At 40.3% G+C, this 19,903-nt stretch overlaps 1 protein-coding gene across 2 annotated transcripts in view; it reads right to left on the bottom strand.

The window, feature by feature from the left end:
* Positions 1–19,903, bottom strand: part of Tomosyn (syntaxin-binding protein tomosyn) — a 1,160,105-nt gene that overhangs the window by 694,114 nt on the left and 446,088 nt on the right. For both annotated transcript variants that reach the window (XM_067137527.2, XM_067137528.2), the window contains exon 2: positions 5,200–5,382. In XM_067137527.2, coding sequence (XP_066993628.2) covers positions 5,200–5,382 — 183 coding nt within the window. The remainder of the gene's footprint in view (positions 1–5,199; positions 5,383–19,903) is intronic.

Raw genomic sequence — 19,903 nt, forward strand, 5'->3', positions numbered from 1 at the left:
CACCCCGGAAGTTTGTTACTTTTATCAGCCTGTCTTAATCTGAACAAGCCTTTGATAATATGAAAGTAACTAAGGACTGAGCGATGGTATAACACCAATCACTATACAACCTGTTCCTGTCATTAATGGTGTGAAGATATCGCTGGAGATAAATACGCGACGCGATATAACGCTATGCGCACCATCTTCTGTGAAAGCATAGCAAACCTTCTCAGCTGATTTTGTGGAAATTAAATTACGAAAAAACTAGGACCACACAATTCACTGATTCGCGTTGAAGAAGAATTCACATAATAACATGTCGCAAATTTGTACAATTTACGGCTGTTATAATAACCCCCGCCTCTTTCGTGTTTCCAAACGATAAAAGTCCGTAAATATCAATGTTGCGATTAAGTGTTTGTACAGCTGCCAGGTGACACACTGAGTGGCAGGATTTTTTTTTCTACAATCTGTTTTACGTCGCACCGATACAGACAAGTCTAATGGCGACGATGGGATAGGGAAGGGCTAGGAGTGGGAAGGAAACGGCCGTGGCCTTAACTAAGATACAACCCCAGCATTTGCCTGGTGTGAAAATGGGAAACCACGGAAAATCATCTTCAGGTCTGCCGAGAGTGCGGTTCGCACCCACTAACTCCCGGATGCAAGCTCAGAGCTGCGCGCCCCTAACCGCACGGCCAACTCGCCCGGTGCAGGATTTATACATCACATGCATACAAAACACTTGCAGTTATGAAAGCCACGTGAAAGACATTTCTGCAAAAGTTAAACATAAATAATAAACTGCAAAGTACAAACAACCTACATGTTAGCAATGTCAGAGATTTTAAGGGCACTGACACAGTAGTTGTAGTTGAAGCAGTAAGAGCCGAAAGTTGATAAGTCCAACTTCTAACGTTTTCAGGAGAAACATTTGAAAGTTTCAAAACATCATAAACGAGGGTTTATTTATAGATAGTGGCATATTATGTTTACTGGAGAAGTGCTTCATGTGTAAGCACAATCTGATATATTCCTATTATTTTTTCGACGCATAGGGGGGGAAGAAAAATGATATTAAAAATAATAGACTTATCAACTTTCAGCATGGAATCGGCGGAACATGACAAATTTAGACAATACTGTTACTATGATCACTTATTTATCACTAATATATGCACAGTATCATTTATATCAATAATTGCATCATGTAGCACTTCGTTTCATGCAAAATGATATTAAAAACGTGGACTTACAGTGACCAAAAGGACGACACTATGGGAATGAAGAACACAAATACAGAAAATGACTTCTCTTCGATCATTGGAAGCCCTTACTCTACCGACAGGAAGTCAGCATCTGATTAATTACAGACTTCCTGCCCCTGATGTGGAACGTTTGAATTTAGAATATCTGAGAAAAAAAACGAGCTAGTGCCGGAATAACATGGCGAACACCGTTCTCCATAATGAGGCGAAACTGACCGATGAGCAGTGCTCAATTTACCGAGAGGTATTGCCTTGTGTCGGAGAAAAAGTAGCAAAAAGTTTATCACTGATGCTCCAGGCGGCACAGGAAAGACGTTCCTAATCAGTATGTCACTCGATAAACTCAGAGGAGATGGCAAGATATCTGTCGCGGCGGTTCCATCCTCCGGTATCGCCGCAACTCTTCTACCGGAAGGTAAGATAGCACATTCCATGTTTAAAGTACCCAATGATGTCGACAACTCTGATGCACCAGTGTTCAATTCATCGAACACCAATAATTAAGCGAAGGTTTTGTGGGACTATGTAGAGGTTATACGAGGTGAGTGCACAATGACAAACAACAATGTATAGACCCTATATAGAGGCAGTTGACAGGACGCTCCGTTGCGTAAGAGTCCACTTCTCCGGTGACTTTCGACGACCTTTGCCTATTCTCACCAACGGAACCAGAGCAAATGAAGTTAATGCCTCTCCGAAAAGATCAGCTCTATGGCCATTCATTTATATACGCTCTGACTCGAAATATGAAAGTTGAACTTGGAGGCAACACTGACAGCAACCGATTTTCCGAGATAATCGTATCTACTGGCAACGGAATGATGGGAGGAAGTAATCACATTAAATTTGTACATCACCTCCGAGTATCGATGACGTCATCAACAAAGTACACCCCAGTATCTATATATATAAAATAAGAGTTTTATCTGTACAGTGCTCAGAATTTGAAAATAATGGTATTTCTGTATCGGTCATGTCCATAGTAACGAGAAAATGCACTTTTTACTTTTCCGTAATTTCTGTCTGTCTGCCTGCCTGCCTGCCTGCCTGTCTGTATGTATGTACACGCATTACGAGAAAACGGTTGAAGAGAATTCAATAACAATCGGTATGTGAAGTCGGGGGATGAGTCTCTACAATCTAGGCTATAAATCATTTTACTCACGCTGAGTGAAATGGTAGTTTAGGGGAAGGCCTAAAATTGAATTCTCAAGTATTTATGTCATTAGTGGTCTAATGAAAATCGGTATGTGAAGTCAGGGGATGAGCTTCTACAATCTAGGCTATAAATTATTTTACTCACGCTGAGTGAAATGGTAGTTTAGGGGAAGGCATAAAATTGAATTCTCAACTATTTATGTTATTAGTGGTCGTATTTTAAAGAAAATGGGTATGCAAAGTTGAGGAATAAATTGCTACAATCTAGGCTGTCAATAATTGTATTCACGCTGAGAAAAATGGTAGTTTAGGGGAAGGCCTAAAATTTAATTCTCAAATATTGTTGTTATTAGTAGTCCTATCTTGATGAAAATCGGTACGCAAAGTCAGGAAATAAGTCGCTATAGTCTAGGCTGTAAATATTTTTTTTCACGCTGAGTGAAATGGTAGTTTAAGCGAAGGCCTAAAACGTAATTCTCAAATATTTCTTATTAGAGGTGTAATCGATGAATGCTACATAGCTAAGGTTATATAGTATTAAATTTCCCATTATTCATGTCTTATACATTGTTACCGTACTGGCTATGATCACAAAGATATTCTTGAATTTGGATTTTTATTACTAAGTCCATATCAGCGCCGAGTAACGAGAAAATGGGTAAACAGGATTTAATGAAAATCGGTATGTAAAGTCGGAGAATAAGAAACTACAGTTTACGGTATAAAATATTTTACAAATCACAGAGTCGAAAGAAAACTAAATGTGTAGGCCTACAATATAGAAAGCTCATAACACTGATCAACAATAACATTACATTGACCATTGTTTGTCGTGATGTGCTTTGTGTCTTCTGTTGCTCCTCATCTCCGGTAGATAGGATTACTGCTGCGTACAGAGTAATTTTTATTTGATTTACGTCGCACCGACATAGATAGGTTTTATGGCGACGATGGGATAGGAAAGGGCTAGGAGTGTCTTAGGCCTTAATTAAGGTACATGCCCAGCATTTGAGTGGTGTGAAAGTGGGAAACCACGGAATACCATCTTTGCCGACAATGGGGTTCGAATCCACTATCTCTCGGATGCAAGCTCACAGCTGCGCACCGCTAACCACACGGTCAGCTCACCCAGTCGTACAGAGTGTAACAGTCTGCCTGAATATTGATGGGAAGTAGCTGGGGAGTTAGATAACTTTCTTCTTTAGCATGCCATTCCCCTGGTTTATACATTTGCTGATACTACTGGTACGTAACACACTGGATCATCTTAGCATTCGGGCTATTCAATCCCTACTCTGAGGACTCTAGATTGGCACCGCAATCTAACCGCAGCACTGTTCGTTATAAAACGTGCGGCTTTCCATTTGATCGAGTATTTTATATGATAGAATTGCTTTTAATCGCTACATTCATACTTACGTTTTTGTAATGACCTATGTTGATTTCAGTTAGGAAAACCACAAAGTCAGTCTTTCTGAGAATCCCGTAGCGAAGCACGGGTACATCAGCTAGTTAAGAAATAAACCTGAAGTCGACCGAATAGCTCCGTGAGCGAATAATACTAACTCCGACCAACAACGAAGCCCGATCTATCAATGGGTCCATCATGAATGGAGTTCAAGCGCAGAAGCTGGTATATACGTCAGTGAAAAGAGCCGTCAATCAGCATGACGCGATACACTATCCTGTGGAATTTCTCAATTCTGCCACAGCCACTAGATTGCCGGCGCGAATTATAACTGAAAATAGAAGCACCCATCATGCTTCTCAGGAACATGTTTCCTCCGAAACACTGCAATGGCACTAGGCTACAACGAACGGCATTGCACAGGTATGTGAGTGAGACTGTTATTCTTACTGTCTGTGCCAAAGGAGAGTCCACGTTCATACCAAATATTCCGCTGGTTCCTACGAACTACCCATTTCCGTCCAAGCATTTGTAGTTTTCCGTCAGTCCGCGCTTCACGATGACTATCAACAAGACACAGGGCCAGACTCCGAAAGTTGCAGGACCTGGACTAAGGTCGAGCTGCTTCTCACACGACCAACTGTACATCACATGCTCCCGTGTTATTAGCAGTAAATCACTCTTCACGGTAAAAAAAAAACTATGAATGTGGTGTTTACAGAATGATTTAATTAAACTTACTGGCTCCAATTATCTCAAATATAGAATAGGCGTCAAGCGTAAGCACCTAAAATTCAATATGTCAGCAACGAAAAAGTTACGCATTTTGCGTGTGTGTATCAATCTCTCATGTTACGTTGTTTAGAGCAGTGAAATGCAAAGAATAATGGGTGATAACCATGTTGCCTTTAGCCTCTACAGTTGGCAATACAAAACTAACATTCTTTTCTCAAATATTCCGCTTAGTGTAACTTCATTCTGATGAACCCGTCAGGCTAGTTATATCTTACCCATATGTTGCACTACCTCCTTCAGTATTTAACTACTATTACGATTTGTGGAGACGCCGAGGTGCCGGAATTATGTTCCGCAAGATTTCACTTATGTGGCGGTAAATTCACGGAAACAAGGCTGGTGTCTTTGAGCCACTCAAAATGGAGGCCATAGATAATTATACGAAGTACTCTTTCTTCTCTAGCATACTCAGTTTCATATCGTATTCGTAAACCCATGTACAGGTAAAAGTGAAGTAAAGGAAGACGGAGAAGACATGAGGGACAGCTTCAAAAAATTGGTTGCAGGGAGAGAGAGGTTCATTTGACAGAGAAGTGACACATTCTACGACACTGGTAAGGAATATATTTAATAAATTATGAGTGTTACCTCTCTCGTTGAAACTTGAGTGAGTGGACAACCTCAGGCCTCTTCTGACGGAAGTTCCACAGGTGCAGGCTATCGTCTGAAGTGGCGGTGACCAGCGCGCCCTCGTTCAGCAAGAACTGCATCTGCAACACTGCGCCTTCGCCTTCGTGCCGTACGTGGGCATCAACACCAGGCCTGCCTAGACTGTGCAAGGGTTAAGGAAACTACTCACATACGTCACATTAGGTTAAAAAATACAAATATTTTAATTCTGAATTCAAAACTGAATATGTCAAATTTTCCAGAGCTGGAGTATTATCCATGTGCATCATGACCAGGAGATCAACAACTGTTGATAGTTTGGCCGCCAATGAATTATTGTTGCTCGCTTAGCACCACCCGGGGGACACGTGTAGGGTATTATATACTCTCTTTTATGTCTAATAGTAATAACGCCCTAGTTATTTTAGTCTATCATTTATATATTTTTGTATATTCCAATGTGTTGCCATTCGCTAAATAATAATAATAATAATAATAATAATAATAATAATAATAATAATAATAATAATAATTTCCAGAGCTTATATTAAGGTACGGTCTTGAGTCTTTGACGATACCTGACGTTTTCCAAAACACGTAAGGTCAGAATCTATTAGTTACAATCAGTTCTCGAATATATGGTGAATAATAGTAGATAAAGGCAGAACATTTTGAATGTTGACCAATTGGGTCACAGTTTCAACAATTTTAGTACAGTTTTCAACAACTTGGCTTCTATTACCCTTTGTGCAAGAAGTTCTGTTCCCAAGTCCCGGCTTACGGGAACTTAAATCAGGTCTAATCTCATGCTGAAGCGTTACAAAGAAGTCAGTGTGTACGTTTAACTGCTTACTGAGCCTCCCCACGTATGACAGTATGGACAGGGGTGTTATTAAATAATCTTCAGTAATAAGCACAAATGTAATTATTAATTTAGAACTGAGATAGCTTTCATTAGACTTGATAAAAATTGTACGTAAAATTCCAAGTTAGACCAAATCAATACAGTTACTGCCAACAGGTGGTTCGAGCCTATTCAACTTGCTAACTCCTCATGCCAACCACTGAGTGGACTTAACTGCCCGGCTACATTGGGTTTGTTGAGTGCGAGATTGACAGCTCATTAAGAGATTGAAAAACCGTTCCGAGTATTATAGTCGCTCGCTAATTGTTCCGAAATAAATGGAGGAAACTATAATATGAAAGTTCTAGCTACACTTTCTGGGAGAATATCGTCAGTAATCTTCAAACATACGACACCGCATAACTCTAGTTGTTCAAGCTGCCCGCGGAATACATCGAATATCCTCTAATTATTTATCTCAACAAACTGCAATCAACACTGGAATTTATATGAAAATATATTAATTTACAATATACTATAGGAAGGTAAATAAAGGGATTGGATAAATAATGTACTGTATTTTAATTCAGCTAATACATACTTACAACAATCCTCCAGATCGAAAGAGACTGTTCCCGATGTCAATATCCCGAATTGCACGAAATAACTCACCAAAACATTACTTGTATAATTATTTAGCATAAAATGAAAGAACAGTAGTTGATATATAAGATGATGATGATGCTTGTTGTTTAAAGGGGCCTAACATCGAGGTCATCGGCTCCTTTGATATATAAGAACGGCATAATACTAGTAATACTACAAAGCAAATAGGAAGATCTGCTTTCATTCATAGCAAAAGGAAGGAAATTACTTCAATCTTCATGTTCCATGAACCGATTTCTCCTTATATCACTGAAATCCAACCCGTTATAGCACTGAGACACAAACCAACTTCAGTAGACTTACAGGAATGAGCACTTAAGATGGGAAATTAAGAGGTCTATAAAATGTTACAAAAGAGCAGAGCAAGCTTCCGCAAGATCGTCGATTCTAGCACTCGACAACAACGAGCTCCTATATACTGTACGTGGTCCACCCAGTAAAGATGTACCATGTCGATGCTAGCGATTTGATTTTTTGAACAAGGAGAGTTAGTCTCAATCAGTGAATAATTTATAATCCTCTCTTAACATCGTATCCAAATGTTTTTAGTACTATACAGAATTTCCAAATTATGCAACTCCCCGCACATCTTGCGAGCGACGATCGTATTAAAATATGTCCGGCTCCGTGGCTAAAGGTTTAGCGTGCTGGCCTTTGATCACAGGGGTCCCGGGTTTGATTCCGGGAAGGGTCGGGAATTTTAACCATATTTGGTTAATTCCCCTGGCACGAAGACCGGGCTTCATCATATATCATCCTCATCACAACGCGCAGGTCGCCTACGGGTGTCAAATCAAAAGACCTGCACAAGGCCTCTCCGGAGGCCACACGCAATTATTTATATTAAAATATGAAGCAGAAAGTGAAAAGACGGTATTAACCATAAACACAGTAAATTATCCTTAAAGGCGAACATGTCAAACTACTGGCAGAGGTACATGATGTACAGTAGTTGTTGAGTAATTCCCCAGTTAACACGCCAGTGTATTCACTGTATATTAAAGTGGCTTTTGTTACGGGGGACAGGCAAAAATTCTAAGGATCAGGAGGTGATTCCTCATCTCGTGAACTTAAGTTCTAATCCTGCTGACTGCAGAAATAGAATTCGTAGAATTTGACCTTGGCCAGACGGTTTCTTCTTTCCTTTAGCTAGTGGTGTAAGGTCGCACTAACTCAGAAAGGTTTTCGATGATGATAGAATACAAAAAGGGCCAGGACTGGGAAAGAAGCAGCCGTGGCCTTCATAATTAAGGTCATTTCCCAGCATTTGCCTGGTGTGAAAATAACAAACTACGGAAAACCATCTTCAGGATTGGCGATTTTGGTGTTCGAACCCAACCATCACCCGAATACGGGCTTACAACTACGCGTCCCGTACCACTCAGCCAACTCGCTCAATTTGGGCAGAAGTCAAATGGAGCAGGCTGGGCTTAGTGACCAATATGTAATGTATTTTATTATTTATTTATTTATTATTTTATTTTTTGCTAGTGGCTTAACGTCGCACCGACACAGAGAGGTCTTATGGCGACGATGGGACAGGAAAGGCCTAGGAGTTAGAAAGAAGCGGCCGTGGCCTTTATAAAGGTACAGCCCCAGCATTTTCCTGGTGTGAAAATGGGGAAACCACGGAAAACCATCTTCAAGGCTGCCGACAGTGGGGTTCGAACCCACTATCTCCCGAATACTGGATACTGGCCGCACTTAAGCGATTGCAACTATCGAGCTTGGTAATAAATAAACTTATAGCAATAACTCAGTAAGTAAGTAAAGGCCTCTCACAGCTGAGTTCCGTGGTTCAAATTACGGTCCCTACATGTGAGATTTATGCTGTACAAAACGGACGCGCAACAGTTTTTCTCCGGGTACTCCGGTTTTCCCTGACATCTTTCACTCCAGCAACATTCTCCAATATCATTTCATTTCCCAGTCATTAATCATTGCCCAAGATGAGTGCGACAAGTTTTGGCAGCAGGCTCAATTCCTATCCTCGCCGCAAGATGGGGGCTTCATTCATTCTATTACAGACACGGTCGAATGACTAGAAACGGGTTGTGGATTTTCATTTTTCAATAAGTAAGTAAGTAAGTAAGTAAGTAAGTAAGTAAGTATAGTCACTATCAATTCCAGGATGGTCTACGGTCGAATTTAATTCCAATGTTGTTCTAAATGCTGATAGTGTCTCGACGCCCTGAGCTAACCTGATTGGCGAGGTAATTATGATGATGTGAGACAGGTTACTTAAAGAAGACAAAGACTATAGCCTTAAGTGCCCCATTCACATGCTAAGCCACAGTAGTTTAGTGTTGATGAAGCAGATCTGATACACTGAGGTACACAATACAAAGGGTGGAATCGTAGATTATTAATGGGCTCTCATATAAAGGGCATTATTGCTGTCGGCTCTTCCCATTCCCTTCACGTCCAACTGCGTATACGGTAAATGATGGATTGCAAGCCTCACTGAGTTATGTTTAAGATAAATAGAGCTAAGCTGCGAGGACCTAATTACAAAATTGATTAGTTAAATTATCAAGTTGTTGGACTGAAAACTACTAGTACTCATTGATTTATTCTCCTCTCCCCTCCACCATCTGGGACGTACAATTAATTGGCAGCAACGAGTGAATGTTGCTCGACAGATTAATTAATCGACGGTTTACATTAATCCAAGAGAGTAAAAAAGCTACTCTCTTAAATTCAAAGACAGATTCTATCAAATTGTAAGACTTTTGTAACAATCACTATTCTTCAGCTGAGTCAAGCATTGCTTAAATGCATACTTTCACGAGTATTCTTTTTTTATTTTATATTTTAGAATTTGCTTTACTTCGCACCGACACAGATATATCTTATGGCGACGATGGGATGTTAAAGGCCTAGGAGTGGGAAGGAAGGGGCCGTGGTCTTAATGAAGGTACAGTCCTAGCATTTGCCTGGTATTAAAATGGGGAAACGACGGAAAACCATATTCAGGGCTGCCGACTATGGGGTTCGAACCCACTATCTCCCGGACGCAAGCTCAAAGATGTCCGCCCCTATCCTCACGGCCAACTCGCCCAGTTCGAGTATTGTCCTCTTGTTCTAAATAATATGATTCTTTTTTTTTTTTTTTTTTTACATCTGTTGTAACTGCTATCAGTCATAATAATAGACGTCGAGTTTTCGGAACTTGTTCCGCACAAATTCTTTAACGTCCAGCTCCTTCACTGAATGGTCAGCGAGTGGCCTTCGATTCAGAGTGCCCTGGGTTCGATTCCCAGTCGGACCAAGGATTATAGACTGCTCTGTGGCTGCCTGCCTGTGTACGTCTCTACGCGCACCTAGCCATCTAAATACAATGCATCAAACTGTCAATTATCTCAGAGACTTGGCCCTAGGAACTCTCAACTTGGGAGCGAGGGCTGGCGACCACGGGTCCCTTAGCTGAGTCCCGGCGCTGTTTCCACTTACTTGTGCAGGGTTCCTCACTTTAATGTATCCTAACCGATCTCCCTTGGTCAACTCTTGTTGTTTTCTGACCCCGACACTATTAGAGCATTCGAGGCCTAGGGAGCCATTCACTTCCACGCCCTTCGAGGCACTTATCTTCCTTTGGTTGATACCTTCATTTTTTCGAAGTGTCGGATCCCTTCCATTTTTTCTCTCTGATTAGTGTTATATAGAGGATGGTTGCCCAGTCGTACTTTCCGCTTTAAACAATAATCATCACCAGAGTCTAGCAGTGGTGAATACATCCCTTCCCGTGAAATTGGGTCAAATCCACATTTCGTGCCGAATACAAATAAATGGAGAAAGGATAGAAAGACGAAGATTTGGATTGAGTAGTTCGGATGGTACAGCGCTGGCCTTCTGAGCCCAACTTAGCAGGTTCGTACTTCGATGTGCTCAAGTGCGTCAGCCTCGTGTCCGTACGTTTACTGGCACTTAAAAGAACTCCAACAGAACAAAATTCCAGCACCTCGGCGTCTCCGAAAACCGTAAAAGTAGTCAGTGGGACGTAAAAACCAATAATATTATTAAAGATGAAAACGTTATTTAACGTACCGAAATGCAATGATATCGAGTTTCAAAAGTTCAAATGTCAACGACTCAGCCAATATCTTGAAATGAGAAGGCCAGAGACTGCGCCACTAAGGTCGGCTTTCATGTTATCCTCCAACCGGATAACTGAGCTCTTCAACATGAAATTCACAGCTACACAGGACCTAAACCACCAGGTGCAAGTGAATTTTGACCAAAATGTCCTCAGCCTTAAATGATGCAACATCTTATATCACTTTTACACTGTCCCCCTGTATCCTTCATAGACCTCCATGTTGTTGGTGTGTGAGGGTTGAAATCTTTTTACTGTCATGTCTTAGAACGGAAGACTTGCATATCATTAAAGGAATATGCTTCAAATGTTTACTAGATATCCTAGGCTCAAAATGGAAGGATACCTTTCAAGAAGACCATGGGTCACGTAGCTAATAGGAATTAACATCTCTTCGTCAACTTCTGTAGTTTAACGCATGGCGCTATTACCTGCCATCTTCGAAGGTCCGGACTCAATTCCTAGCCCTATTAGACATTTCAGATTGGGGGAAAGGGGGAAGGACTTTTGTAGTTCAAAACTACATTAGCTTACCTCTATTGCAGCGTGCCTGAAGAGAGCTCCATCACCTTAAGGAATGTGAAGACAAGAGTGCACATTTACAAGGCCCCTTCTACTACTCTCGCCTTCAAGATAAGCCAAAGTACTGGAATTTCACCCAGAAAAGAGGGTCTGAACCCTCGGTTTCCCATTTCCACATCAGACAAATGCTGAGCTCTACGTTAATTAAGGCCGTAGCCGCTTCCCTCCCATTCCTAGCCCTGTCCTATTCCACTGTCACCGTAAGACCTATCTGGTTAGGTGTGACGTAAAACAAACAGGGAAAATAAATAAAACATAAAAATCGATAACGCAATTCTAAGCGTAATATATGGATGTCTAATTAACTGAGCAATGTCACCACACTCAACTTATTTTAACAGAAGTGCTGCACATCAGTAAGGAGCACAGGAGAATAAAAGTTAGGTATGTTACGTACATTTGTTGTTAAAAATTATCGTATCGTGTGAGTTGACCATGCGGTTAGGAGCGCGCGGCTGTGAGCTTGCATCCGAGAGATAGTGGGTTCGCATCCTACTGTTGGCAGCCTTGAAGATGGTTTTCCGTGGTTTCCCATTTCCACACCAGACAAATGATGGGACTGTACCTTAATTATGGCCACGGCCGCTTCCTTCCAACTCCTAGGCCTTTCCTATCCCATCGTTGCCATAAGACCTATCTGTGTCGGTGTGACGTAAAGCCACTAGAAGAAAAAAATATCGTGCACTCTTCCCGTCAGATATCATGGGATGCAACACTGTTCGAGATATTGTATGTAACTCTCTTTGAGTTTAGAGATGTACATGGATGTCAACTGAACCACTGCCTACGCATTTTCAAGATTTTGTGTGGTAAGAGAAGTGGGAAGAGCAAGGAAATCACATTCTGAACAGACCCTGTTAGCGCTGGATTTTGAACGTCTGAACGATGGAAATAAATTATTACATATCTTATATTATTATTATTATTATTATTATTATTATTATTGATGTGTTAACTTTGAACTGTTTATGACCGAGCAAGTTGGCCGTGAGGTTAAGGTGGCGTAACTGTGAGCTTGCGTTCCGATAACAGTGGGTTCAAATCCCACCATCGTCAACCCTGAAGATATTTTTTCCGTAGTTCCTCATTTTCACACCAGGGAAATTCTGGGGAGTGCCTTAATTAAGGCCATGGCCGCTACTTTCTCAAACCTAACCCTTTCCGATCCTCACGTGGCCGAAAACCTTCGATGTGTTAGTGCGACGTTAAACCACAAAAGAACAAAACCTGTTTATAACTTCATTAGATGCCACAGCGTTTATGTTAATGGATGACATACTAAGTACACCGTGCGTCTACTCGTAATAATATATGAATGAATTACTTGATATAAATCGATTGAAATAAATTAGAAACGAGGACTCCATTCGAGAACTAGGAAAGTGTGACCGTTATACTGTAGTAGAGTTCTAGAGTTATTTGGGCCTGATGACTGATAATCTAGTTTCTGTAACGTTTGGTTTAGTTAGTATGGAAAGCATTAAGACCTGCGTTAAGCACTTATGCCATTCCACCATCTACCTAGTGCTGAAATATATCCAAGGAAAGATATATGTTATAAATCCATCAGAAGCAGCCATTAATTGTCCTTCTTGATGTTGGCTGTCCTCGTGGCTACCATAGGCTTAGCAAGTGTTTCATCGATTCTCTCAAATTTTGCTAACCAGAAAATTATTCTTCTGCTGCGTTATGTTCTACCTTCCAGTTTGCCGTGTATTTGTTACTGTCAATAGTTTTGCTAATGTCCTCAAAAAATTCAAAAATTATTAATCTTTGTCATCAACTGGTATTGATAATGGGCCGATGACCTAGATGCTAGGCCCCGTTAATCAACAATCATCATCATCATCATTACAAGATATTGACAAAAATTCCACTCTCATGTTGAAAAGCATGGATCATCATATCACAACGCGTATAAAGCAGTTCAGGAAACATCGAACATAACGATCCTTCTCCTCAGACCTAGGCGTGGATCATAGCAGCGCAGTAGGTATTTCATCTTCACGAGATAGTCTTTCGATCTCACATCTAACTTGAGCTCATGATTCCTATGTATGTTGGAATCTAGATATGTAAAACTCTACGAGTATCTGAAGGTATAGGTGTTTTTCAGACGACCATGTACATGGCCTTCTTGAAAGTGGGGTCAAGCCCGTATTTAAGACCACGTGGCGCACAATAAAGTGGAAATCTTCCAATGTTTCAGCTAATAGTACTGTGTTATCAGCGTAAAAAATGTTCCTGATGTCTTCTTCATTGAGTCTGATGCCACGTTTAACACCTTCAAAAGGTTGCTAGAAAGTCAAAACGTACCAAACTACCTTGGTCTATTATCCCTCATTATACTGAATCATTCTTAGAGAAATACAGTTCCAATTCTAGAAATGAAACATGCTCCGATTATCTCTTACATGGCAGCGACTTAATTCGCCTTTCCTCTGAAAAATATCATCATACAAGAGAATATAATAATCTGGTTATCACGCCAATTATCACAAATGCCGGGCCTATAACCACAAGCGTCCAACAACCAAAATGAAACAACTAAAAGATACATGCTATCTCCATTGCAATGTCGAAACATTTCTTCTGAAGTCGTGACTTAGTAAGAAATGTAATATAAGGAAAGGAGTGAACAGAGTTTGAAGAGGATATTCCTTTTATCATCGGCTGTATAATAAGCCAGCGAGAGGGGTCACCCGTGTTTCTCCCACAGGAGACTCCAACATGAAGTTTTCCTGCGGTCGTTCCAAACTTGTTTAACTGAAATCTTGTCGTCAGCTTCTGTGTCATCTTCGGGATTGAATATTTATGTTCGAATCCATTTTGTTTCCGTTGCGATTTTAGGGTCCATAAATGTACCGTTTTCGTCTACAGCTAGTTCATAAATATCATGTCTTTGCTATGATATTTGTTTTCCTTGTGCAATAGTAAGTTTTTCGTAGTTTCTTGCAGCAATCTACGTGCAGTATCGTAAACTACACGCATTTTCATGTGGACGTACAGATTGACAATTTGCGACAAGTTACTTATTTGTAAATTTTTCAGATTATATAAAAGCGGTAGAATTAAATTTAGAACTAACGAACGAGTCGGCTGCACGGTTCGGACAGAGTAGCTGTTAGCTTGCATGGGGGCAATGGTGGGATCAAATCCCACTGTCGGCAGGTCAGAAAAGGGTTTTCTATAGTTTTCCATTTTCACACAAGCAAATGTTTGGGCTGTAACTTAATTAAGACCACGCTAACTTCCTTTGAAGTCATATCCATGCCCTATCCCATCGTCACCATTACATCTGTCTAAGTCGGTGCGACGTAAAATCAGTAGCATAGAAAATGTTTAAACGCTGACAATTTGTATCTCATATCAGAACTGAGATATGACAGTTCTATTGACAAGTATGATATTTTCTCATTTTGATAACATCGGCAAATTACGAGATCGAAGCAACTACAACCACAGCAAAAGCAACCCTCATCTGATGAAAACTTGCATTCACCTCTGGCAACATTTTATTTAAAAAACGCACGCAACAGAGCTTTTGACTGTGTATACAGAACTATTTTACGGAGTATTATGCTGCATTCGCCCTACTGTATGTTTACCGTCGCTGGAGTTGATTAGCACAGCAAGACCCACAACCCGAGCCCCACTCATTAACACCCTTATTGATGTTGGACCCTGGACTGGGCTGGTCCTTTCATCTACTGCAACCTTCATTACACCGGTCAGTTCAGTGAACAATTACCTTTCAGTTATTCGACGAAGTAACTATATAACTGTGAAACTAAAATTAATACTGCGCATCAGTACAGTTTCCTCATCTCCAGGACCTCAGTACACATGTAAGAGAGGCTACGGTTCAAATTCGGGCCACTATATAATTTACAAACTCATACGCCCGATCTAGCTGACATGGGAACTGTTTAGGTTCGACCGGAAAGATTTGTAATAACGACGGGCAAGCAGTGATGTTCCAAGTTTCATTACAATCTATAGCTTTGATACACCAAGTTCCATTTACAAATGTACCAAAGTACCAATTTTTGGTGTGTAAATATTATTTTAAGGCAGAATGACTATTATCATCACTTTCAAGTCTTGAAAGATGATCCTACCAACTTTCATTGCAAACGGTCTGCTCCAACCCAACCAGATACCTTACAAGTGGCATTATCATGAGCTTTCCGTTATGAATGTATGCGAGGTTTACGTATGATCCCAGATTACTGAAACCTCCCTTCTATGGATCTATAGTTAAAATTCACATCATAGACATAGGATTATGATCCACGGCCTAACCATCACGAAACACTGGTTTATATCAAGAAGTACAATAAATATCAAACATAAGACGATGGGAGAAAAATTAGAATAAGCAAGAAATTTGAAATGAAATTTATTCTTTCCTGACAATGAAGTATGCGAGAATTAAGGAGCCTGTCAATTTCTCTTCTTTGTAGTTCTGTTCTTTCACTAGCTGATTTCCACATTGCTTGATGGTAAATAACTCTTCCACAAATGGGGGAACAAGGAGATGAATGTTTCGAGAAAAGATTTAAAACTGAAGAATGCAGTGAAGTAGTTTCAGTTTTACTTTTTTAAATGTTTGTTTTACGTCGCATCGACACACACAGATCTTATGACGACGATGGGAGTGGACAGAACTAGGACTGGAAGGGAAGTGACCATGGCCTTAATAATTAAGGTCCATCACCAGCATTTACCCGGTGTAAAGATGCGGAAGTACGGAAAATAATCTTCAAGGTTCTCAATCGTGAGGTTGTAACTCATCATCTTCCGAATGCAAGCTCAGAGCTACACGTAAGTGATTTATTTTTGAACACATTCTTATCGATTTAGAAAGAGAAAAATACTTGATGAAAATATTTGTTCTGTCCTTCGCGACCTGTTATCAAGGTTTCGTGTCACGAACAGAACCTGTGACACAAACAGAATAAAACTTCAGTCATCAGTATTATCAGATAAATGTAACTCATAAACAGGAGTTAGAACCAATCAAATTTAAGATTCTTCAAGATTACTGCACAATGTGCCATTTTTATGTACGTGAATAACACAACGTGTAGAAAATACATTAGAACAACGTTTCTTCTTGCTAGGGGCTTTACGTCGCACCGACACAGATAGGTCTTATGGCGACGATGGGATAGGAAAGGCCTAGGAGTTGGAAGGAAGCGGCCGTGGCCTTAATTAAGGTACAGCCCCAGCATTTGCCTGGTGTGAAAATGGGAAACCACGGAAAACCATTTTCAGGGCTGCCGATAGTGGGATTCGAACCTACTATCTCCCGGATGCAAGCTCACAGCCGCGCGAGAACAAGGTTTGTTCAAGCAACATTTGCATATACATAATAAATACATGTTTTATGCTACTTTGGTCCCACATGATACCTGTAAAATTATGGCAATATATTTCTAAAAGTAACTATAATTTACAATCATAACGCAGTTTATTTCTTCACCGAGATAACAGATGCATCCTTATTAAGCAGGGGTTCGTGAAATGAAAAGAACCACTGGTAGGAAGTCTGCTGAATAGGGATTCGTGCGTCAAAATAATGTACATATAACGGTATAAGCAACAGGGAAGAAAGATTGAAAAAGTCACATCCAATTGTAGCTTCCGAACAAGGAAACATTATTTCGATATGACGTGTTAACACATTCATATGAAAGAAAAACACAGGTTAGCAGAATATTATAGCCCCTGCGTCACTGCGCCACAGCCCGCTCCGCAGTACTGCTCGATAAGTTGCCTAGTAAGGTTATGTCACGGCGCTACCTGCTCTCCCCAATATATTCTTCTTTCCATTCGGCCTCAATAAAACAACGCTTACTACTTTCTTTTCTACACGACCGACCTGGATATTATATTCAAAATGTATTTATTGTTCCTCCACGCACGCTGATAAATGAATCGAAAACATGAAACTTGTTCTGTGCGGCATTCAAGAAGTACAGTAGTTTTGTGCAGATACAGAGGTACTTCATGGTCACTAGAAGGGATTTAAGATTTTCACGTGAGATGACTGCCGAGCAAAAATAATGCGAACCTAAAGTTTTACGTGGCTGTTGATACCGTAATTCAAGCCTTGGGACAATTATTTACGTGAAATTCGAATCACAGGATTATGACATTTTTATTTTTAAAAAGTACATTGCCCAAGAATCCAACCGCGGCCAAGTTGGTTAGAATTGAGTACATATGTCACACGGCTATCACATTTTCTGACTGCTTAGGATTAACATTTTCACATCTTCATCCAGTGCAGGTCTAGTCATACACCTCTAGAAAACTGATATATTCGTAATCATAGGATCGAATACAACAGTGGAGGATCAAAACAGCAATTTGTCAAAGAATATACTGATGTGGCATGGCAAAGATCATGTTATTAGGACGTTCTCCATGCATTACGGCTGTTTTAATATCAATTGGTACATTTTTGTAAGTTCTAGAACTTCTAAAGTAAATAACTGATATATTTTTCGTAGCCCGATGGAGATATATACAGTGACAAATAAATCCAACTTTAGAAATTCAACGCAAAATAGTGCAGGAGAAACATGCTCGCCTGACTGGTTGTAGCTTGCTGACTCACGTCAACAACTTCGTTTGCTTGCCGCCTACCCTTGCAAATCTGATTCACTCGTTTGCCGTGCGGTCAGTTGTGTTAGAGTACGGTACAGAAGTTATTAAAACACGGTGATTCTGTTGAAGCAACGGCAATCGGTATACGTTGGAAGAATTAATTGGAATACTAGAAGTGTACGAGTGTACAACTTCCATCCCACCCCGGAGACAACAATATATATTCTTAAACATCCAGAATTTTGTGGTAGACAACGGCGTCCGTGTGTAATGTGGAATTATTTCAATGGCTACGTGTATGCGTCGAATTTTCTGTAAATATATTACGGAAGAGCATTAAAAATACAAGGATTCCATATTATAACGCCACCGGCCGCGGAGACATCTTAGTGAAAAAGCTCCTCCCGGTCGACATAGAGTGTGACCTCGGAGTTCATACTGTTCTGGAAGTGATTGAACTATACGCAGTCTGATACTGCAGATAGACATAGGTAATATGTTTATCTTACAGAAGGTACTGGGAGTGGTGGCCTTGTTCTCCTAAACAAAGCTCACAAAACTTGAACGAATTCTGAAAAACACGGTGGAGATCTGCTGCAGAAATCCTTTCAATCTTACGTCGAATGTTGAGTTTTAGGTCTTCTAATGCGTGTAGGTTTGATTGGTACAGATTATATTTTAGATTCCCACACAAGTAAAAATCATACGGGAAGATAAGGATACAACTATAATATATAATAAGACAATATATACACTTAACTCGGCAGTGACGCTATACTTTCCGGTCTGCCGTTGAGGTGTTTGTAATGAGGAAATCAGAGCCAGTAATGAGCTGTTACCGCAGCCCGCGGGGCGCCATGGCGTTAAATATACATCACCCACACTCCATCGGTTGTATCCGACAGCGCCAAGGGGAGCACGTCTGTGTACAACAATGAGGAAACGATTACTGCCCATCACTGAGAAATCTCCGCCTTTAAGTTCTCAAATATATTTGCATGACAAGTTAAGATAATATATACAATATGGGTAACGACAGAAAAGTCAATCAAGAAAAAGCATGCTAAATTCTAGTGAGTTTTTGTCATACATATGTGTTTCTGTTTTGGAAACATTTGCCTGGGTAGTGGAACTGGTTATGAAATATCCTAATGTAAGCTCAAGACTGCGAGATTGACTCGCACTAAAATCGGCTGCTATTTAAGTCTTAAGAAACTGGTCTTAAGCAATATCCATTTCACAGCACAAATCTATGCCTTCAGAGTATTTTAAAAACCTGTAAGAGTTAAACATATGTTAGGAAATGTATAAACATTATTATTAAATATTTTCATAATTACGTTCCTGAAGTTGCATTCTGTTGTACCTTTATGAGGGTGAAACTTATAGAGACGTGTGATAACGACGATAAGGAGTACACAATATTTTGATTGGTTGATAGAGACTTTAGTATTGATTTCTGATTAAAAATTGTAATTATAATACACACAAATCCTTGAAAAACTTTGGTCGGTTAAGTGTGAGCGTGTAATTTATACGCATAGGTTACCCATCCTGTATTATCATGTGAGGAATACTTGTGTCCGGTGTTATGTTCATAGTAGTATGCTGGGTATTTCGATTCTATGCAATAAACCTTGGCCATGACAGTCAATAAAGGGCATTAGGCCTGCCAAATATACTGCAGCCCGTCAATATGTTCCATAGGTATTGGGGTGACATGTGGTCAGAGTAAGAATTCTCTCAGTCGTATTGGCCTTCGTTGCCTCTCATTTTAAAAAGCTTCTCAACTGCGCTTGTAAGATGGCTACAATCATTACACAAACCGCATATAGAACCCAAAGTAACTCGTTACAAGGCATACACGCTGCATCATG

Source organism: Anabrus simplex, chromosome 1 (genome assembly GCF_040414725.1).
Source record: "Anabrus simplex isolate iqAnaSimp1 chromosome 1, ASM4041472v1, whole genome shotgun sequence".
Classification (NCBI taxonomy): domain Eukaryota; kingdom Metazoa; phylum Arthropoda; class Insecta; order Orthoptera; family Tettigoniidae; genus Anabrus; species Anabrus simplex.